The sequence below is a fragment of the Leuciscus leuciscus genome (genome assembly GCF_965113295.1).
Source record: "Leuciscus leuciscus genome assembly, chromosome: 11".
NCBI lineage: Eukaryota > Metazoa > Chordata > Actinopteri > Cypriniformes > Leuciscidae > Leuciscus > Leuciscus leuciscus.
This window is the reverse complement of record NC_138735.1, coordinates 22,475,746-22,499,804: the sequence shown is the minus strand read 5'-3', so window position 1 is coordinate 22,499,804 and position 24,059 is coordinate 22,475,746. Positions and strand designations below refer to the sequence as shown.

General features: G+C 35.4%; 1 protein-coding gene and 1 long non-coding RNA gene across 3 annotated transcripts; both read left to right on the top strand.

Moving 5' to 3' along the window:
• The first annotated feature begins 906 nt into the window (after window positions 1-906).
• On the top strand, window positions 907-16,317 carry LOC309509993 (adhesion G-protein coupled receptor G6-like). 2 transcript variants are annotated; one of them, XR_014210144.1, is made up of 5 exons: window positions 907-1,198; window positions 4,278-4,378; window positions 12,176-12,763; window positions 14,655-15,729; window positions 15,900-16,317. XR_014210144.1 is itself a non-coding variant. In XM_082185013.1 (4 exons), the coding sequence occupies exons 2-4, from the start codon at window positions 4,279-4,281 to the stop codon at window positions 14,741-14,743; spliced, it is 777 nt and encodes a 258-aa protein (XP_082041139.1). In that variant the 5' UTR covers window positions 907-1,198; window position 4,278; the 3' UTR covers window positions 14,744-16,317. The 2 variants fall into 2 exon arrangements, 1 of the variants encoding a protein (XP_082041139.1); XM_082185013.1 differs by having other exon boundaries at window positions 14,655-16,317.
• Window positions 9,941-12,033, top strand: LOC309509994. The gene is made up of 2 exons (XR_014210145.1): window positions 9,941-10,252; window positions 10,345-12,033. It is a non-coding gene; the product is annotated as an uncharacterized lncRNA (long non-coding RNA).
• Window positions 16,318-24,059: the final 7,742 nt, after the last annotated feature.

Genomic DNA, 24,059 nt, shown 5'->3' with positions numbered 1-24,059 from the left:
AGGGTTCATAAACAGAACTTTCAGAATCTAAAATAGTATTGGATTCATTCAGATTGATGAAAATTAAACATACCTGTATTGTGTCATTAACCTAATTTCATAGCAACAATTTTTGTTATTTTCTTCTTCAAAAAAAAAAAATGTCATGTGGCTTATCACGACTTATGCAGATATAAATGTCATACAGACTACTGAGATTTTCTTTTGATATCGAAAATAAAATGATACAGCATGGAGCAAGTAGCCTACATAATATTTTTTGGGTGAACTACCACTTTAAAATAAAATTTCTCCAGCTTAAAAACATCATTACTTTCTGTCTTTACATATGACGCATTTCACATAGTCAGGTGAAAGGCACACTATGCAAAGACAAAAGCTAAGTCATGGAATATTTGAGCTGTCTGTGTGACGTTGTCATCGCTCGCAACAAGGAATCCTGAGACACCAGCAAGGGTGTCTGACCCTTGAGAAAGAGTGAGAAGAACCCTGATGGGCCGACACAAGGCATGCACAGATGGTCATGTTTTACCTCCACTGACAGGCTGCCGATGGTCCAGGAAATGTCTGAGTCCACATCCTGGTCCCCGCTGTGCCTAAAAGAAGAACCAGTTGCCACCAGATCACTTTTCTGGAGTAACCATGGTAAAAGACAATAAGAGTGCTTTTTAAAAACAGACAAATCATCTCACATTATTTAACTCATACAAGTAATTTCATTCATAGCCATAATTAATTTGATCATGGAATTGAGAAAACAACCTAGAATTGTTGATTTAAAACCGTAATAATGAGATAATTTACTTAAGCAACAATGTCAGATAATAATAACAGAAAAGTCAGATAATGTCATCATAACTATAGAAAAGCGTCAGTATTGAAGTTGGTGACTGAAAAGTCACTCAGTGTAGAATAGAGGAAGGCGTGTCGTCCTCTTTTTGGAAACATTAAGTTCTCAGTAATGGGAGTGTCACAAGATTTTTTGTTCAACCAAAGAAGCTGTCTTTTTAACTTTCTCTTCACTTGAAACTGCGTTGCTTTGTTATTTTTTTGTTACCTGTTCGTTTCTCGACAACAGAAGCCCACGTCGACCAACAGTGGGATTTGATTCACTCGGATACGGTTGGATGGAGTTAAGAGCGGGAAAAGTGCCGCGAATTTAGGATGTCTCGAGGCGCATCACGCGTGACAATACCAGGTGAGCGCGAGACTTCATGAGCAAATCATGGCAGCTGTCTTACACAAGTCAGACTATAAAAAATGAATGTATTTAGATGCTATTTCATAAATTAAGCTCAAAAAGAAGTAAAACAAAGTCAGAAGGAGAAAGCCATGCGCTTTGTGATTGATTGACGGGTTCAGTGATGTTCTGGTCAGTAGGCTACTCAGTCTGAAATTATCTTAAACAATGTTTAGCTTTTTTTTTTACATTTATATTTACTATCCTCTATAAACTCGTATTAATTGGGAGACTAAATGAATGAATAGTTCAATTGTTCAATTCTACTATTGGAAATTAAATGAAATTGGAAAATGGTCGTCAGATTACTTAAGATATACTGTACAGTGTCCCTTATACATCAGTATAAATTTAAATATCAAATGGTCAATGGATATGCTAGCTGACGGTGCAGAGATTGAGGGTCACTTTGGTACAGGTAATGAGACAATGGACAACAATTAGACTTTTAGACATTACTGAGTTTATATAAATCTACAGTTATAGCCTACATACAGTTCAACCGCACTATACTGTTTTGTTTTGGACAGACAGACAAATAGTTTGCTTAGACGGATAAATAGATAGATGGATAGATATGATGTGTGGGTTTTTCTGAGGTTATGGGACAGGTGTGAAGCATTCCAGACTATTCTTTCAGCTATGAATGGAATTTGATGTCATATTTATCTTGGCTCTACACCCCCCCAGATTGGCAGGAAATTATCAAAAGTCTGGGCCAGATTTTCTTTCCACTGCCTTTGAAGAAACAAATACATATCTGGAGATTATCAGCACGTTTAAATCCTGTCTAACCTGCTTGCATTCCAAAAAAATTACAATAACACACTGTATTAATTTGACTTCTTTGGCCAACAGACTCCTTAATCTGATTTGTTTTACTTCTAGATTTTAAAATATAAAAGAATGTCTAAACCTGTTGATTAATAATGTCCTTCTCTGATCCACAATAAACATGAACCATTATGCATGAAGCGTACTGGTTTTCAAAATTACTCGTTTGCATTGCTTTTCATAGAGCTCTTGCAATAACCAAAATGTTTCACGGGCAAAACAGCATATAGATCATGTTATTTCCCCTCCTATTATTACTCGTCTAAACAAAGAGATGTTTCTTAATGTTGAATAACAAATTTATGCAAATAAATAACACATCCATGTGAGTTTCAAGGAAGTTCATGTCAATAACACGCTTCAGATTGTATCTTATCCAGACACATTTATGTTTATTTGTTATTTCCAGGTTTTCCAGGACTGTGAAAAACCTGCTTAAAAGCTTGCAATTTAGGGTCTTTGGCCATCACAAATCAGCAAACGTTAACACTTTAACAACTCTAAATCCTGATACTCATGAACAGCAATGCATAGAATAAATGTTGCAACATTCCACACCACATATTTGTGTAAAAAAAACCCTGAGGCAAAAACTGATTAGTATATAAAGAATATAACTTGAACTTTGATCAACTCTCTTCTTTGTTGTTCAGTTTCATTGTTCCACTGCAAATTACCTCATCTGTGGCCCTTTTATACATCCTGAGATTCTAATTGGAGTGGGAACACTTGATCTGTTTATTGTTTTCATGTTGAGAAATGTTTTTTTTTATTTGAGCTCAGGTTGTGATGTTATCACAATTACTGAATGCAAGTGCTTACTAAATGAGCACACGGTACAACCTCTTAACCTCTGCCTTTTTTAACTACATAGAATTGTATCACAAAATGTTAAACGAATTCACAGTTTGTGTCGAAACAAGTTTAAACAAAGCCAAAATCATCGGTTTTGCTGGTTAGTCACTGCTGGAACGCCATAACTATACCATTATGTTGGCAAAAAAGATGTTTAATCATTGATTGACGGTTATTCAAAAGTAGCCATGTCTAAGTGCATAATAATTCCATGTGTGCATACAGCAACAGAGCAATTGCATTAAGATACTGTAAATGGGAAAGCTAATGCATAACCAGGTATATTAGACCTGGAAATTGGAAATTACGCCTACTATAATGCTAATGTTTAGAGAGAGAAAAAATGAAAATAGAGGTAGAGGACATGAGAAAGAGAGTGGCTGAATGAATAAGCAGCCAGACAGATTTGATGAAAGGGACTGCTGAAAGTTGACTGCCACTTTACATTAGACAGAATTACTGCCTCTCGCACACAGATAGTGATGCCTGTCTGCTTTTGTCCAGACAGTAAACCAGGAGTATTTCATCCGTCTTATTCAAACATCCCCACACAGCCATTCAATCACTCTCAGTATATCTCAGTCTGTCTTATTACTGTAAACCAGCCGCAGACATTTACCGTTTCCTGTCTTTTCTATCTTTAAATCAAGTTGGGCTTTTATCTCCTTTTATAGAGATGTGAATCACCACAGACTTTTGGGAACTTCTACCCGAAGTACCATTTTAGACAGGGCATGAGTGCACCTTTAATTACCAACCTGAATATCTTTTTGTGACTGACCTTTAAAGAAATATACAATATAATATATCTGTTACCCTATTTATTTATTTTTTTACAATGCAGAAGATACAGCCAGCATTGCTTTTTTCATGAAGAATAAACCTAAAATACCGATGTTACTAAAAAATAAAAAAATCTATATTGGATACACAGAACATATACAAACACAAAAACTTTCAGATTTTATATAATATACATTACAACTTGTTAAAGTTCAAAATAAAGCATTAAAAAGTCAACATGTCAAAACATATCACAACAAAAGTGAAATCATTGAATGTCTGTGAAAATCATTGAACTTCTGTGAAACAGGATATTTAACTAAACAAAACGGCAAAACCTAATATATAAATTGTTATTATTTTAATAAAAGACTCTGAGTCTTTTAATGACGTAAATGTGTGTTCAGAACATAAGGGTCATTTTAATTTCAATGCCCACTGACACACTGGAAGAGCTTTATAGCAGTAATAAGCTTCACTCAGTTACACCCTGTTATTGTGTTAGATGAAAACACTTTTTCCTTTCTTTCTTTGAACAAAAGCATTTCTTTGTTTTACTTTGAAGGATGCTTTACAAGCACAACAAGCACCTGAGTGGACGATACAAGAAGTCTGCACATCACTTTATCTGGCTTCTCTGTCTTTGGGTTCAACTCCTGCCTCAAGGTTAGTACAATATAGCTACTGCAATTTTTCCAATCTTTATTTGTTAGAAAACACATAGAAAAACAGGACTTATGAGGCTACGAAAGTCAAAAAATGCTATTTAGGGGAGAGACAAATGGAAAAAGGTGATATGAAAATTATTATATTTCATCTTGACAGGTGATGTAAACATATACTAAGCTGTTTGTATTGTTTCCGTATTTATACTGCCCTGCAAAGGCAAAAGACCTTAACTCGCTAGAGTGTGAAACTGAGAAAAATGACTTTAAAGTTTGTGTTTTGTCCAGACAAAAGTATTATAGGTAGGACTCCCAAAATTTAACAACTAGTTGCTATAATGAAGAAATGTTTGTATGCAAAAAATCTTGAGCTCAAACTTGACCTTTGACCCTTGTTTGGCTGTTACTGTACTCTGCCTTTGTATCATATGCCAAAAATAAGGAGTCGTGCAAAGGCAAAAGGCAGTAACTGACATATAATCAATATTTTCTTGCTGTCCCCCATACTTACATCCATTATAAGAACACCTAAGCAAGGTCTAGTCATCATGGTATGTGTTTTAAATTATATAGAAGACCTTTGGTTGTTCCTATTTAATGCTATAATGATCAGGATAGTGCGGCAACACTAACAACGTTAAACAGTATGACAGTTACAGATAAACAGATAAGTAAAACGTAAACAGATAAGTTACTTTGCAGTACAGTACAGTATGAATAAATGCAAGAAATATTTTCACAATAAAGATAATTTAATTATAATTGAATACAAATGTTTGTTTTTTTAATAAATTACAGAGGAGCAGTAATTTATCAATTTGCAACAATAATATTTCATATTCATTAGGCGTGTTTAGGCCTTTATTTTGAAATAGCAATAAACATGAAAAATAATGAAAGATTGGTAGAAAGCTCAGTTTGTTTTTATACCAAGAGTTAAAAAAAAACACCAATTAAATTATCTAAAAAAAAAAAGTCAGATTTAAAAAAAAATATATATAAACAAAAATATTATGGATTCTCGATTTGTGATGCGGCTGCCAGCTATAACGCACATATGCGCTCTTTTTATGCGTTTATTAGAGGTTGAATTAAAATGACGGTGACAGCTAGTTAAAGGGTTAAGGGCCACCAAACTGCTCAAGATGCACAGTCAACGAACTCGACTTGGATTACTGCTTTTTAATTCTGAGATAATATAGACAGAGTCAACCGAAAAAAAGTCGGAATTACGTTTACCATTAGGTTAGCCTACTTTGTACGGACGTTAGCGATAACTAGCTTAGTGCTATATGGATTTGTGTGAGATCTGACATGAACACCTGCAAGAAGGAAATATGGCTCAAAGCCTCAAACACGTATGGATTGTTGTGGATACAGCAGATGACGTGCATTGCTATGGATTATGGATTATGCATCTTCCATGGATTATATCGGATTGCATGGAAAAGGTAGGATGCCTGTGTATTTAATAATTGGTTTTCGGCGTCTGATGTGAGGCGAGTGTCAGCGTCAACGTTAGCGCTAACTTAACGTTACGTGACACAGATTAAATTTAGCTAGCTCCGGGCTGTCACTGACAGATCTGAAATATCGCCCTGAACGAAAATAACAACATTTATGACAACCTATTAGCTTGCATACCATCTAAGTATGGCTTGTTCACCTTGCTTTGTTTCTGATTGCATACTTGGAGCAGTTTGTCTGGCCAAAGATATATTGTGTGCATGTTACGTGGTTTGGTGACGATTAAAGAGCGGCAAACTTTGACAGTATGACAAAGCCAGAGTACAGTAACATCACAGCGGCACCGTAACATCTCTCTTGATGCCAGGCTAAACAAAGTCAGAACACCGTAACTCAACTTCAGCGTGCTGGAACAAAGGCAAAGAGCCGTAACAACTGTTACGGCGTTCTGCTGTGGTTTCTCGTATGGTTTTGGAAGTTACGGTTGTCATGGCCCTTTATTTTCTCGTTAAAACAATCAAATTGACTCACGATATTTATTCACATGATAAAGGAGGTCTCAAATACCACAAAAATGACACTAACTCATTTTTGACCAAACATGATGTTACGGCGTTTTGCCTTTGTAGGGCAGTATACATGAGCAAAGTACAGAGATAGAGAGAGTCTAAAATTTGGCTGAGCATCAAGTCCAAATATCCTCCTAAGACAGCATTTGCTTAATTGCTTGCCAGCACTCGCGTACAGGTCTATAAAACTGCTTCAAGCAGTAAAGATTAATAAGAATGGAAAGAGGCTGTAAACTGTGAACGGGAAGTACTGAGTCAGCTGTGTAGTAGAGTCAATCAATGCAGAAGACAAACTCGCAACATTTTTAGGGGGCAGCGTATTTTAATCACATTATGAAATCTGATCACTAATATTACCAGGAGAATTCACACACCCAGAGGGCGTCTAGCTGAAGGAGAGCAAGAGAAAGACTGGTTGAAATAATTTGGAGGAGTCCAGATGCCCACAGCATGATGGTCCTAACCTTAATGCATTAATTATTAGCGTTCACAGTGAAGACAAAGGGATTTAGAGCATTTCACGCCTCATTCCTCTAGACTAGCGAAACCACCAACACAACACAGACCAGAGGGTGAAAAGTGCCTAATCCCTAATGATACACTACCTTTTAAAGGTTTGATGTCAGTAAGATTAAGAAATTAATACTTTTATTCAGCAAGGACACATTCAAATGATCAAAAGCGACAGTAAAGACACTAAAAAAGTTACAAAATATTTATTTTTCAAAATAAATGCTGTTCTTTCGAAGGTCTTTTTTATTACATACACACATTTACTGTTTCCAGGAAATTAAGTTTCAAATGCATGTTATGAATGGAATTTGATGTCATATTTATCTTGGCTCTCTGTACCCCCCACAATGACATGGTAACGCCACAATGGTATGTTTTGTTTAGTCACTCCACTTTCTGCTATAATAATAAAGTGCAACATTCCATCCTTTTTTTTCCGGTTCAAAACGTGCATCATGCCAACACTATCTCACGACCAATTCGTACGAATTTGTACGAGTGATAAAAATGTGGCTAATTCGTATGAATTCGTACGACCTCACTCGTACGAATTTGTACGATTTGTCTAAACCCACGTGATGGGTAGGATTAGGGGCGGGGTCAGGGGTAGGTCATTCGTATGAATTCATACGAATTGGGCAATTCGTAAAATATGTACGATTTAGCAAAAATCCTACTAATTCGTACGAGTGAGGTCGTATGAATTTGTACGAATTAACCACCTTGTTGAATTGTTACGAATTGGTCGTGAGATCAGGTTGATCATGCTGGTAGCCGCAGTGCACTCACTGCATGACTACACTGCATATACTACAAGATACAGAATAGTGCAGAAGTGTGCTAAATGGGGAAGAACCTCCACGGTTACACTGTATAAGCAGACATCTGGGAGAAAACAGAGAATGGCTGAAAAAACAGAAAGGCTGCAAAATGTTTAGTCAGAAATGGATGACAGAGTTGGAGAAGCAACTTTAAAACTAGATTGTCAAGCTAAAAACTGCTTGTCAAGCTAACTTTTTGAATTTGAGTGAAGCTACTTATAATTTCTAATGGTTATTCAGCCTGTAGATTAGAAAATTACGCTTTTCCCCGTTATTGTTGAATCACGGAAGCAACAACAGTTATTTTGCCAAGAGATCTCTTATTTATTATTTAATGTGTCAGACGTACGAGAGAAACAGGCATAGAAGAGGAAGGTTACAGGAGAGGTGTATGGTCTTCATTCCAGATTTCTCTATTCCCTTCTCTGTCCTTTCTCCCCTCTCCTTCCTCTTACCCCTCATCTCATGACAGTTGTATGTGTTTGCGTAAGGTAGGCTACTCGTGTGTGTGCGGGTTGCGGGAGAATAAAACGATTCGCGGGACTCCCGCAAAATAGAAATACCTAAAAAATAAAACATCTAAAAAATAAAAATAAAATTGTTATTCATATGTTGCATGAACAAAAGCAACAAGAATAACCAAAACTAAATAAAAACGATTTACAGGCCAGAACGAGTTTCTATTTATAACTTTTTTGCAGCGATGAGCAATGTAGCCAATCACAGACATATGTGTTGATTTCTTGAACGCATTGGCCAATGAGATGCATTTAAGATAGAATCCACTCACCGCTGAAAACTGAGTTTTTGTTCAGTGCTGAATTCTGCATGCTGGCAAATCCTGATTATAAAAAACGAAGTGTTGACATTATGAAAGATGTATTGTGCAGTCAGCTTCATTGATAATAATGGAGCTTTGTGAGATCGCGATGAACTGAGATGTCAGCTTTTTAAGAACTATTAAGGGAGCGCACTTTGCGCTATTTCTGTCAGGCCAAACCATGCACGTAGTAATCTATGCTTGCTTGTTAAATTAACAGTGGTTTGTGAATGTTTAATAACAAATAATGTATCACCATCATTACAGGTGTTTTATTTACCTTCCTTGTGAGCATCACCAAGCCACAGCTTGGTAAATAAATAAATAAATAAAAAAATACAAAATTTTTATTGAATATGTATCAGATAACAAGCAGATATAAAGGACAGAACAAATAGAACTTCTACTGGAATTAAATTATATCAAGTATATGTAAAGCTTCACATAAAAAAAAAGACATACACAGAGGAAACATTATGCATCAGTGTTTTATCAAAAATATCATCATAATATTTCAAGAATCTGTCACTTTTCTTGTTTTTAATCAACCTCAGAGACTTCAGAAATGTATCAGTTTCAATTAAGAAATGCAGAAAAGTAGGCTGCGATTTAGAGAATTTTTGCTTGTGAATAAAAATTTTTCCAAACAAAATGAAAAAAATTAGTACTAGCTTTATCTTCTTTATAGTAACAGATTATATCCTTTAATTGAAAGGATTTGGAAGAATAAAGGTGCTTGCCAATATGAAGATATAACCTATTCCAGAAGTTTTGAGTTTTTTCACGTTGGAAAAATAAATGGATCAGTGTTTCATCCTTATTCCCACAAAATGAGCAAGAACTGTCAACATCTATATATTTTCCAAAAGTATCATTCACTGGGTATATTTTATGTAAGATCTTAAAATGAACTTCCTTAGTCTTATTTGAAATACAATACTTATGAGGTAACAACCAGGCTTCCTCCCAGTCTATAAGTTCAATAAAAGAGGCCCAATAAAATTTGCCTTTAGCAACATTATATTTTTTACTCTGAAAAATGTGTCTAATATGCTTATTATTACATTTCTTACTAAATATATTTATACCATCTAAGATCAAAGCATGTTCTTTGGTGACACTCTTACGAAAGGTTAGATGACATTTAACAAATTGACTTAGACCAGAAGGAATTGCTTTAAGCACTGCATTATATTCTTTAAATGGTAAAGGGAAATTATGGACATATTCTTCATAAGATAAAAAATTACCAGATTTATAAAAAAATTAGAGAATTCCAATTATATTCCTGTTAAACCATGTAGAGAGAAAAACAGATTTATTCCTAATCCTTATTAGAGTTGTTCCATAGAAAGGTTTTATGAGGTGAAAAAAGTATACGCAAAGTATTAATGACACAAAACTACATAAATGTACTAGACGTGTGAAATTAATGTGGGAAGAAATAAATACTCTTGAGCCCTAAGTGAATTTACACAAATTGAGAAAGTCAAAAAGTGTTAGGTTGTACCCTGCTCTCCCCTATAGAAGGCTTTTTCCACCCCTTCACATCACTAAGCGGTTAGCTATAGCATTAAAAACAGTAATGGTGTTCACACTACACTGCTTGTTTGGAAAAAGTATGTTGACTGGAAAGGCCATACTATACTAATGGTATACTTTAATTGTCCTTTTGAATATTCTGTGTTGACTATAAGTAAGTTTGCACTGTACATGTTAACTCATTCTAACCCTAACCCTACCAATAATCTACTAACATTCTAATGAGAGTTAGTAGACATGTAGGTGCAACGTTACTTATAGTCAACAGAATGTGTTAAAGGGACCATAAAAAAAAGAGAAACCCTACTAATAACTATTCTATACAATGAAAAAATGTTGTTTAGTTAGTTTCGTCAGTACTTTTAGCTAGCTATTCCTCAGCACTGATGCTGATAAGATAAAACATTGTCAGAATAAAAGAAGCTTAGTATTGTAAAGACTGAACAGGTTAGACGCCATATTTGACACACAAAAATGAGAGGGTTTTAAGTATAATCTGTTTCGTTTTTTTGTTGATGAAATAACACTGAAAATAAGGATTTACAAAAAGTTGACAGTAGACAAACAATTTAGATGTGACCTAAGACAAATATAGAACAGAATGTAGATCTAGGCTATATAATTAAATAGAGTCAGAGTTATCAGCTACAGCTAGTATTATTTTGATGCACCTCACACCTTTAAAAGTATTCATGGAATGCGCACACACACATTATCAACATGTGACTCTCAGTGTTACTGAAAAGACACAGTGGAGCTAAAGGTGTTTCTTTCAGGCCAAATCTGGGCCAGCCTGTTTTAACTGGTTGTTTGCTTGTCAAAGCACCAAACACAAGCATTGTGAAACTGACATGGGAAGTGATGAGTAAACTGGACAGGCCTGAGGGATTTAGAGTTAAAAGTTTATGTGAAGGTGTGCAAGTTTTGTGAAGATTTAACAGAGCAGAATATTTTCAGTGTCTTGAAAAGACCAAAGGTTACATTGTCTTTATAAATTTGCAGCAGAGTCTTAATAGGTTATATAAATGTTAGTGGCCATACAGCCTTTTCTCTTAAAAAATAACCAAGTTAAACTCAATTGACCCCATTTACTTTCTTAGTACATGTTCCAGGTCTTAATGTGAACAATGTGTAGTGCATGGTAATGTGCAGTCGCATTAGCAAAATTCCAGCGAAAATTTGCTGGCAAAATAGGTCCATTGTCTATTGCCTATTTATATGACTGGATTTTGCCTACAAACATCAGTACAATGGTAAATATGACTCCACCTTTTTTCCAAAGAAGTCTTTTAATCAAAATCAGTCTTTTTTTTTTTTTTAAGGGATATCATCAATAACTCTTATTATCCTCAGCTGCATTTATTTTAAATAAAATGTAAATCTAAATTTTATCTTATGGACATTGTTATTTTCTAGGGATCCACGAAACGAACATTTTGGCAAACACAATAACCAATGATTAATAATTATATTAATATAATATCGGCCAGTATCAGTCAATATTTTGTGAATCTGATTAGAAGATAAAATGACACCAAACATCATGTATACTGGAAACTGCATGTGTGCAATGGATTAAAAAAATCGGTAACACTTTACAATAAGGTTCAATAGTTAACATAATGTATTAACATGAACTAACCATGAGCAGTACATTTGTTACTGTATTTGTATCTTTGTTAGTTAATAAAAAATACAGCTGTTCATTGTTTGTTCATGTTAGTTCACAGTGCATTAACTAATGTAAACAGGATTTTAATAAAGTATTAGTAAATGTTGAAATTAATATTAAGAAAGATTTATAAATGCTGTATAAGGTCAGTTCATTATTAGTTCATGCTAACTAATGAAGTTAACTAATGTTAACTAATGAACCTTATTGTAAAGTGTTACCAAAAAATCTTAGTGGCTCAGAGAAACATTTTATTTTATTTATATTTAACATTAGGTAGGCTAGAATTTATAATTTATTGAATACATCAGCCTGTTTACTTATTGGCCTGATACCAATAACATAAAATGACTAATATTTACAAAAAAAAATATCTCTCTCTCTCTCTCCCAAGTAAATGGCTTCTTTATGTCGGATGCTAAGGCTGTCCTGCAAGCATGTGATGACCACTGGACTTTCCAAGGGCAGGGTCGTATACCTGTGCTCTTTCAAACGACTGTATGCGTGGACGTAAAGGTCCTTTCCCCAGGCGGGTGGACTGCATTTAGCTATGTCTCGGCCCCCGCACCCCGCTATGAACTGGCCCTGCAAGGTGATGAAAACAACCTGTACGCCTGGCTGTTAGGCGTCCGCCACCAGTTCACTGTCCAGCTGACCGCTCGTCGCTGGTACCACATATGTCTACGGTGGGACGCCCCTCAGAAAATCTTCAGCCTGACAATAGGTGGGAGCTCGGAAGTATATCAGCGGACCGCCATTGCCCGAGCAATTCCCCCTTCTGGACGTCTTCTGCTGGGTTGCCAACCAAATGAGGCCTCACCTAAGGTAAAAATGGCTACGGTGGAGCTCTACCTTTTCCGCATATGGGACGACGTAGGAGAGCACAGGACATGTGAGGACGGGACTGTGATTGGCTGGGACTCGCGAAATTGGGGCTTCACACGAGCCCAGGCCAGAGTCCAAGATAATACGCTTCAATGTGGTGAGTACAGGGGATTGGCAAGATGGGAGCCAGTTTAACCGGTAAAGGATACGAGAGGCGGGTTGAAAATAGCAGTGAAAATTTGCTTAATGACTGTGTAAAAGCCAGCGTTAGATCAACTAGGCAAACTGTAAACAGCCTGAAGCACATTCTCTCTCTGAAATGAAAGTATGCACAGTATTATTTTTTGTGTGTGTATAACATCTTTAACTATTTAAAGCCTTAATGTTGAACTATCCAAACAAATGTCTTGCTTGTAACGAACAGCATGAGGATTAGTTGGGACATGTTTGGTTGTGTAGTGTCATCATATACATGCATGATGAAAATGATGCATGATCCTTTGATGTTGCATGATGATTTCACTACTTTAACCCCTCAAGAAAACTCACTTTCATGCATGTATAGTATTATTTATAGATAAAATAATGATCTTGTTGGAAAATCCAGCGTTAGCTGGTAGTTGTATTTTAGAACATGGTAGCTGGTTTCTAGCTGGTCTAAAGTGGTCATTAGCTGATTGACTAGCAATGTTCCAAAAACCAGCTTGAAAAGCTGGTAACCAGTTTGTTGCTGGTCCATGATGATCTACGTACCAGCTTGTACTAGTAGCTAATGACAAACTTGAAGAATAACTAGCCATGACCAGCTTATGACCAAGTAATGACTAGCTAGGACTACTTAATTACCACTTTGGACGCCCTAACATCTAGAGATGTGCACCACAACTAATTTCTATAATGTTTAAACTGAAATTTTGTAACTGGCTTGTCGACTAGTCCCAGAAACCACAAGAAAATGGTCAAAAAACATATAATATATGTATAAGTGATTCATTTCAAATAGGCTACTTCATCTATGAATCAAACAGTCAAATTCCATACTGAATGCCGCTGAAAAACAGGTCATATAGCTACTGTCAACAATTATATTGACTGTAATTTGACAATAATGACTATATTGACCATTGTTTAATTAGTCAATGTAGACATATCTATTAAAATCAACTGAATTAATAGGCAATACATGACCAATAAGTACAAACTCAATATTATAAACAGATTTCCTCAAATAAATGTGTAAAAAATATTAAACAAAACATAACTGTGCAAATTTTTTTTTAAATGACTAGTATTTCCAATGGCGACTAGTAGCAGCAGTATTGTTTAGTCGAATAGTCTTGAACATCCTCAATAACTATAGGATCAGCTAAAGAGAACCAGCAATGGATGAGCAAGCCCAGCTTATTACCATCTTGGACCAGTTAATGACCAATTTAGACCACCTAATGACTAGCTTAATGACCATATTGAACCAGCTAGAAACCAGTTATCATGTTCTGAAACACAGTTACTGGCTTAAGAATGGATTTCACAACAGGGGAATCAAAAGCCTTGCCTGTTCCCTGCATCAGAAGGTATCCATTTTTCGTGTGAAATCTGCATAATGCATACAGGAAATCTTCCTTAATTTTATTGTGTGTTTTTTTTTTTAACTGCAGTAAACAATCTCTCAAAGAAGTATCATTGGAATAAAGAATTTATACTTGCCTTTGGTCAACTTCCAAATCAATAAAAAACGATATACATCAGATCAAATCTGGCTTCTCTGTTCTAGAAGTGAATGAGCTCACCATGTAAGACACAGGCCTTTTCTCCTCCACAGGAAATTATGATGTCAAATCAATTTCAAATATCCTACAGGATATTTGAAACATTTCAAAACACATCCAGATGCCAAGGTTAGATTGAAAACCTTGGATGTCTTGATTGAAATGATTGGATCCGATTTTGATGCAGGGTACAAGAAAGACTGTAGTAACGACACTCGCTCAGTTTTGACTGTCTATCATCTGTGCATGCCAATTCTATTTCTATATTTCATCTTCTAGGCCTAAGGCATCTACGTATGAAACGTGATGTAAATCCTGCAACCGTATACATCAGTAAGTGCAGTGCAAGTGTGAATTCACTTCACTGAGTACTATTGTAGTTTGGTGGTGGGTAGCTGTCTTGGGTAAGTTACTTCCCAAGCTATAAGCTATTTATAATTTAAAGTTGCCTATTTTCTAACACAAAAACAGTGCCAATCTCAATTAGAATTACAACTTAATATAAAGCAGCACTCCAGTTTATGTTCATGTTTTTATTTGCGGACATCTGACAAACTCCAAAAGAACTTTGGCCTGATTTAGTTCGAAATGACGTCACAGTAATTCGTTATATGATTTAGCTTGAAGTGTATCAGGGCCTCTAAAACTTAACAGATACTGTACATATTCCATTAAAAAAATTATACACCTTTAATTATATGACTTAGAAAAACATATTTAACTTAAAATTTCTAAGAAAAAGAATCAGACAGTGAATCAGTTCATTTACATCAGGGGTTTACAAATGGTTCCTTCCTGGGGCTCCCCCTCATTTGCACACTGAATGTGTGGAGATTTGAGAACATTTGCAGGATTGTCCACACGCAAAGGATTTATACAGCTTTATAAGATCTGGAATATAGCACGAGTCAAAGAGAACTACCTTAAAAGTGCTTGGAGCTTAACAGTAATTCGTCATACATTTCCATCTTTAGAAAACAGCTTGGATAAGCTAGACAGGGCACATAGAAACAAAATGAATGAAATATCTGAATGACTGTGAAATATTTATAATAATAAAAAAATCTCTAAACAGAAAGTTATTAACCAAACCTGTATTATATATTTAGATTTAGAAGGCATCATTAAGCTGATAGTTTACAAGTAAATTGACATAATTAGGATAGTTTCCAGGAAGCAATACTTCTAGTGAATGTATGACGGTGCTTATCCTTAACGTCATATGTCATTTCCATTGCTCTGCAAAGGCAGCTCTTCCTTTGTCCTCGATCTCATTGGAATGCTGCACTAAATAGACACGCATGTTCCAGGCATGCATGACGCCAACTAATGTTTTGAACAGTAGGCGGGTTAGGTACATTTACATTTACATTTACATTTATGCATTTGGCAGACGCTTTTATCCAAAGCGACTTACATTGCATTATCCTATACATTTATACATAGGTATGTGCAATCTCCTGAGATCGAACCCACAACCTTGCATTGTTAACACAATGCTCTTACCACTGAGCTACTGGAAAGGTAGGGTTTTGTTGAGTGTAAATCAACTGGATCTGCACATCAATATCTTTTAATCATCAAAGATTAGGAAACACGTCCATCTGAAAAGAATCACAATTTCACTTTTTCAAATTAAATGAACTGACACATGCACATGTAGTGAACTGAAATGTGTAGTCATGTAGAGTCCTATAAAATAAACATTTAAAAAACACAACTTTTGTGAAAAAAGTGCTTAATAATTACAAAGTGTAACAACAAAAAAATATAGGTATATAGGTTATAATTAAACTTTGTTTTTTGTGTCCTCTTCTTTCACTAGTGAATAAAATGCATAGGTGCTTTTGAGAAACCCTAGAACCAATTCTGAATTTTAAGGTTTAAAGGTTAAATTATATATATAAATTATATATAATTATATATGTATATATATTTCACCTTACAGCATCCCAAAGTGCAGCCACTGGCCGAGAGTTTAGTTCAACTTCTCAAAGTAAGTGTTCCATACACACATATACATTTGATTAATTATAATATAAAAAATTCACTTCATTCAATTCATTCATACTGTACATAGACCTATGTATCTGATTAATCATAATACACACACACACACACACACACACACACACACACACACACAGTGTTTCATATAATTAAATTTTTTATTATTATTAATATTTTAAGAATTATATACACTGGATGTCAAAAGTTTGGAATAATTACGGTTTTTTTACTGTTTTTTGTTGTTGTTGCATAAAATACTTTTTAGCTGAAAAAAATTATTTTATGCTCACCAAGGCTGCATTCATTTGATGAAAAATACAGTAAATCTGATATTGTAATACTGATTTGCTGCTCAATACATATTTATTATTATTATTACAATGTTTTACACACAAATAGTAAGCAGCAGAAACTGTTTTCAACATTGATAATAAGAACCATTATTAATAATTGATCACCAATAATAATTGATCGCCAAATCAGCATATTGATTTCTGAAGGATGATGTGAAACTGAAGACTGAAGTAATGATGCTGAAAATTCTGCTTTGCCATCACTGGAATAAATTACATTTTATAATATATTAAAATAGAAAATATATATTTTTTAATGTAGTAATATTTCACAATATTAATACATATGATCAAATACATTCAGCCTTGGTGAGTAGAATATAATTGTTTCAAAAACAATAAAAAGTCTTAATTATTCCAATTAGTTAATTATTCCTTAATTATTGTTGACCGCCAGAGTTTATAAATAACATTGTACTTTGTGTATGTTTGCATTTTGGATTTACATGGAATTTGTTTGGTGCTGCGTTGAATGACAGTTTGTCTCTTCCTCCCTCTAAGGTCCGCTCTACACAGTTTTGGATTCAATATTTACCAGCGCACAGAGAACCACAACCCAAGGTCAGTAAAAAGATGTTAGAAGATGCTGCTAAATATCAAAAGCTGGAGTGTGCATCAGAGTGCCAACGCGCCTTCAGTCAGTGACCCATTTACTGTTGGATGGTTGACTATTCATCCAACAAGATTAGTGAGGTTGACTAGTTCACAGATTTTATCAATAATGCTAAAAGGGGATGAATCTAGAAATGGATATTCTCTGAGAGGGGTTTCACGTGTTTTAAATGTGCATTAATTCATTCCTGTTAAAGTACTAATGCTACAGTCATCAAAACTCAAAAAAATGTGTTACATTTACCACCTTCAACAATACATTTCAAGACAATTAGACTTGTCGGATTTCAAAATCACAATGTTCAAAATTTTATGCATAATCTGTAGTATTACAGGGGCTTTCGCACTGGGTAGTTTTTTCTATTTTCCTGGTCGCATTATGTAGATACAGTATAAACTATATGTACAAGTACAGTATATGTAAATTGTGTGGTGTCTGTGTTTCGTATGGCATATGTCACTGGTAGTTCCTGGGTTAGACCCTACTCTAAAGTAGGAGCTAATTTAGTTCCCCCAAAAGGCATTCCTATAACTAAATTATTAATTATTAATTAGCTAAAAAAATGCCCAAAAGTGGGTACTTCCGCTACATTACCTTTGAACATTCCTCTTACTCAAAACTAATTCATTTAATTTCTTTCCCACAGGACAGAACCTGCCAACTTCGAGTGAGGTTTCTGCTTCAACCTCTCAAGGCAGAACCACATCGAATCCTGCAGGACTCGCTACAACAACTATACCAACACAAATTCCTCTCACATCAACTACCACATCAAACACCGCTGTTACACCCCCCACTCAAGCTCTGACTGGATCAGCTCTTAATAACACAACTACTATGTCAAAAACTGATGGCTTAAACACATTGCCTTCAACACCGGCCTCACCTTTGTCTTACGTAACCACTCAAACGACCCAGAGCACGTCAATATCTGCCCAGACACTTTCAAGCAATCACATTAGCCATCCAGTCAGTGGCTTCAGCACGTCTGAAACAACAGCCAATAACACGACAGCAAGCTCTCCCACTGAACCAACTGTCATGACTCAAGTAACCAATCAGACAGCAGTTCTACGAACAACGACGTCCAATGCATTATTCACAGGTACAGCTATTATCACTGCGTTCTGATTGTCTTTTTTTTTTTTTTTTTTTGGAAAAAGACAGATGGCTTCTATTTCGGTGATAATTACAGGATATTAAATCAAATTCCTTACCCTCATTCTCTCATTCTGCCACATATTACATAATTTATACATTATAAAATTACTCTTAATGTTTCAATTCTTTGATGTGCCTTTTCATTTGTTTCAGCGCCATTGGTGGTACAGTGTAACTTTTCCCAATACTGCGCTAATGAATGTAAGAATGTTTAGACGAAGCCTATTTTATTCTCTGAAGACATAATTAAGATCCAATATGGTGATTCCTGAGAATGTGTAATAATATCTCTCTTCTTACATCACAGCATCGTACTACTGGATGCTTGTGAAGGTAGATGGCTCTAATATGACTGAAGGAGATATTCAAATTTGGGTATGAACAGTTTTTTTTTAAATTAATAATACTTTCATAGAAATAATAATAAAAGTTATTAAAAAACATTTCATGTGTACTATCAATAATAATAATAATAGGTATTAGTATCATAAGGAACCATTTAAGAAATAATAACAATAATATTTTGTGTGTGTGTGTGTATTTCTGATGCTTCCCCCCATTTTAATCAGTTTTCAGATCGTTTTAACATGAGCATCTGCTCTGCTGGAGTGTCAACAAAAGAAATCAATACTTCATCATGTCAAAATGACATAATCTTTGTGGTAAGTAGTATTATTTGTATTCAAAGGCCAGGGCTGAACTTTTATGTTGTCCAACATTGCATCATTATAAAATGTATTTTTCATTAATATAGACTGCTGAGGTTAGATGTGAAGAGAAGCAGAACATCCAGTAAGTCAATCCCAAATCTCTAAGCTACACGAAAAACATGATCTCATTGTAATTCAACATTAAGTAACAAGTAACTACTGCCCCCTTTCTTACAGGTGGACAATCTGCACTGTGCTTTTACAGCTGAGCCAGCCTGTGAATACATGCATCCTCCGCAAGCGGGTGGAAAACAGGACTATGGACCAATCAATCCAGATCCAGCTGCTGGGAGATGTAGAAAGAGTGGGTGAGTGAAACAAAATATATAATATATATCAAAATATAGACATAAATAGTGACTTCTATATAGAACAAAGAATTCTGTTATGGGTCTGTTAGGCTTCAAAATTTCAAAAATAACCTTAAAAGCATCATAAACGTGGTCAATGTGACAACTAAAAACAGCAGTTTAAAAGATAATGCAAGATTAATTGATCATTTTTTAAATCTCACAAAATGGCTTGTGTTCATAGGAATAGGCCTGTGCCCAGAGAACAGTACTACGCCCCCTAGAGATGATTTTGTGTACTGCACATCTCCAATGTCTTACGATGGTATCTGCAAGAACCAGGGACCTGTAAATGTCACATGGTACAATATGCTACTGATTATAGACTATAATAGTGCAATTTGTTTAAATTTGAAATTGCATTATTAATTTCCTAAAGTTCCCTCTTTCTTGCATTAGCTCTTATACGGAGAATGGCTTTGTTCCTAAAGACTTGGTTGCTAATCAGTCCTGCAATGGTGAGTGTTATAACTCTTTGGACTCTTGGTCATCATTTTCTGACTAATACCAGTATGATGTTCAAAACTGAAATGTTGTTCTTTTTTAGTTGAGAACCAACAACATTGTGAGTGTCACGTCTCTAACAACAATGGTGAGTGAAACACAATGAATCCATGTATGAGTATGTTCAAGTATGTGTTGTGGACCAATCAGACTCCAAGCTCTCTCCCCTACCTCTCTTTTAGAGACATATTATGCTGTTCGTCTAAATATTACAAGCCCAGATGTGAATTTCACCGACGTACAGAACTTGGTGAGTGTCTCAAAGAAAAGGTTTTAGTGAACAGGTAAAATGGCTATAGAAAGTTTAAAAACATTGCTATCTAGAAAAGATTTTCAAGGTACATCTATGGCTTACCATAAGTGACTTACAGTAAGTGACAATATAGATATTGTCTTATTAGTTCTCTTGCTCCATCTAATAGGTTGTACAGTTGAGCATTCCCTGCAACGAATCCAGAATGCCAAGGTATGTCTGCAATTTCCAAATATAACACATACGTGTGATTGTGTGTGTGTGTGTACAGGGATGCATTAAATTGATCAAAAGTGACAGTAAAGACATTCATAATATTACAAAATATTTGTCCTGTTGATCTTTCTATTCAATAAAGAATTTTTCCACAAAAATATTACGGTGCACAGCTGTTTTCAACATTGATAATAATGAGAAATGTTTCTTGAGCACCAAATCAGCATATTAGAATTATGTTAGAATTAGTTCATGAATATTATATGTTGGTGAATATAATTTCTTTATTGTTGGTGATGTTCCATGTTCATAGGTCTCTGTGTAATTTTTCTGAAGTATCTGATTTGTATCAGGTAAACATCCATTTGTTTTCCATCTTTATCAAAATAATCTTGTTACATCACATCATGTTTTCTGTATCTGCTCTGAAAGGCTATGTTTGATGCTTTACAGGGAATACACTTGGAATGTTTTGGAGAAGGAACAAGGTAAGTTGTGCTATCATGTGTGTGTTTTTGAGTGTTTGACTCAGCATGCATTTATGTCAGATTAACACATCTATTATTCCTCAGGCTCTACACATGTATGTTGATTCTGCAGCTGTCAAAACAGCTGGATGTGTGTACTGTTAGTACTGCTATTGGCGTTCTTATGAAGGACAGTACCAACATTAGTTTCGATGGACCTCTAAGTAGAATAGGTGAGTGTTGAACTGTATGTACTGGTATTTCACATTTACAGCTTATCCAAGTGGTGTAAACACTAAACATACAATTATTTTTTTCTATCTCTCTACTATATAGCCATATGTCGTTCGCCCACTGCTTCAGAAACCATTCCTTTGAACTCAACATTTATATGGGTTGCTGTAAATCTCAGTGCCAGCCAGAACGAGGATATCAAAGATCAATTGAGATGGTAAATCTTGTATTCAGTCCAGATTTTACACTGTGCACATTTGTGTAAAATTTCAATTATTTGATTATACTGTATATGTCTAATGGGCTATAATCACACTGTAAAACTAAATTTCGGAATATCAAATTTAAACCAAATTGTATGCTTAAACATTCAAATCACATTCCAAACAGAATTATTCAAAATAATAAAAAAGAAAGAATTGTTGGCGGTGTGAACACAGCCACTTAACATGATTTCACCAAGTACTGTAGGTGTGTCTAGATCAACATCCTTGTTGGTCTTAGATTTGTGAATTGAACATTCTTATCACCCTATCATTTCGTCCTTATTTTAGCAGTATTTAATGGTTAGGATTTTTTGTTTTACAAGAATATTGTCCCATTACTAACAAGAGCACTTTCCAAACAAACTTTCCAATCCTGCTCTGTTTTCCAGTGCACAGGGTCAGACGTTTGCTGTTCTTTTAAATGAGAGCTGTGGGATCTCACCTTCTGTATCCTACACAACTCCAAAAACAATCTCTCAGAGCAGTGCTACATTTCCAGAGACTTCTTCTCCATCAGTAACTACAGACTGGTCACTGACCAACCAAACCCACCCTGCAGTCACACCGTCCAGAAATATCATCAACACTTCTGATACACCTACAGTCCTAATATCTAATACATCCATCAACAGTACTGCCACTCAATCAAACACTGTTTCACATAATACGACAAGCCTGCCACTCAGTCCAACACTTGATATAACAACCCAACCAGTCAATACAGCAGGTACACCAAACAATATAACAACCTCAATAGTCAGTACAACACATACAACACATGATGTAACAACTCAAACGGTCAATACAGCTGGTACAACACACAATATAACGACCTCACCAATCAGTACAATAGATACAACACTGGATATAATAACCTCACCGGTTGCTACAACAGATACACCAAATAATATAACAACTTCACAGATCCATACAACAGGTACTCAAAACAATGTAACATCATCTCCGGTCAGTACAACAGATACAACACCCGATATAACAACCTCACCGGTCAGTACAGCAGGTCCATCACACAAAATAACAACCTCACTGGTCAGTACAGCAGGTCCATCACACAATATAACGACCTCACCAATCAGTACAATAGATACAACACTGGATATAATAACCTCACCGGTTGCTACAACAGATACACCAAATAATATAACAACTTCACAGATCCATACAACAGGTACTCAAAACAATGTAACATCATCTCCGGTCAGTACAACAGATACAACACCCGATATAACAACCTCACCGGTCAGTACAGCAGGTCCATCACACAAAATAACAACCTCACTGGTCAGTACAGCAGGTCCATCACACAAAATAACAACCTCACTGGTCAGTACAGCAGGTCCATCACACAATATAACGACCTCACCAATCAGTACAATAGATACAACACTGGATATAATAACCTCACCGGTTGCTACAACAGATACACCAAATAATATAACAACTTCACAGATCCATACAACAGGTACTCAAAACAATGTAACATCATCTCCGGTCAGTACAACAGATACAACACCTGATATAACAACCTCACCGGTCAGTACAGCAGGTCCATCACACAAAATAACAACCTCACTGGTCAGTACAACAGATACAACACACAATATAACAAGCTCTCCGGTCAATACAGCAGTTACACCACACAGTATAACAATTTCAATGGTTGGTACAACAGACAATATGACAAACTTGCAAGTCAAAACAACAGAAATGACACCCAATATAACAAACATACTGGTCAGTACAAGAGATACCACACATAATATAATAACCTCACCAGTCAGTATAACAGATACATCACACAATATAACTTCACTGGTCCATACAATAGATACAACACACAATATAATAACCTCACCTGTCAGTACAACAGATACAACACAAGATATGACAACCTCACTAGTCAGTACAACAGATACAACACACACTATAACAACTTCACCGGTCAGTACAACAGATACAACACACACTATAACAACTTCACCGGTCAGTACAACAGATACAACACAAAATATAACAACCTCACTGGTCAGTACAACAGATACAACACACACTATAACAACTTCACCAATCAGTACAACAGATACAACACAAAATATAACAACCTCACTGGTCAGTACAACAGATACAACACAAAATATAACAACTTCACCAGTCAGTACAACAGATACAACACACACTATAACAACTTCACCGGTCAGTACAACAGATACAACACACACTATAACAACTTCACCGGTCAGTACAACAGATACAACACACACTATAACAAATTCACCAGTCAGTACAACAGATACAACACAAGATATGACAACTTCACCAGTCAGTACAACAGATACAACACACAATATAACAACTTCACCAGTCAGTACAACAGATACAACACACTCTATAACAACTTCACCAGTCAGTACAACAGATACAACACACACTATAACAACTTCACCAGTCAGTACAACAGATACAACACAAGATATTACAACCTCACTAGTCAGTGCAACAGATACAACACACACTATAACAACTTCA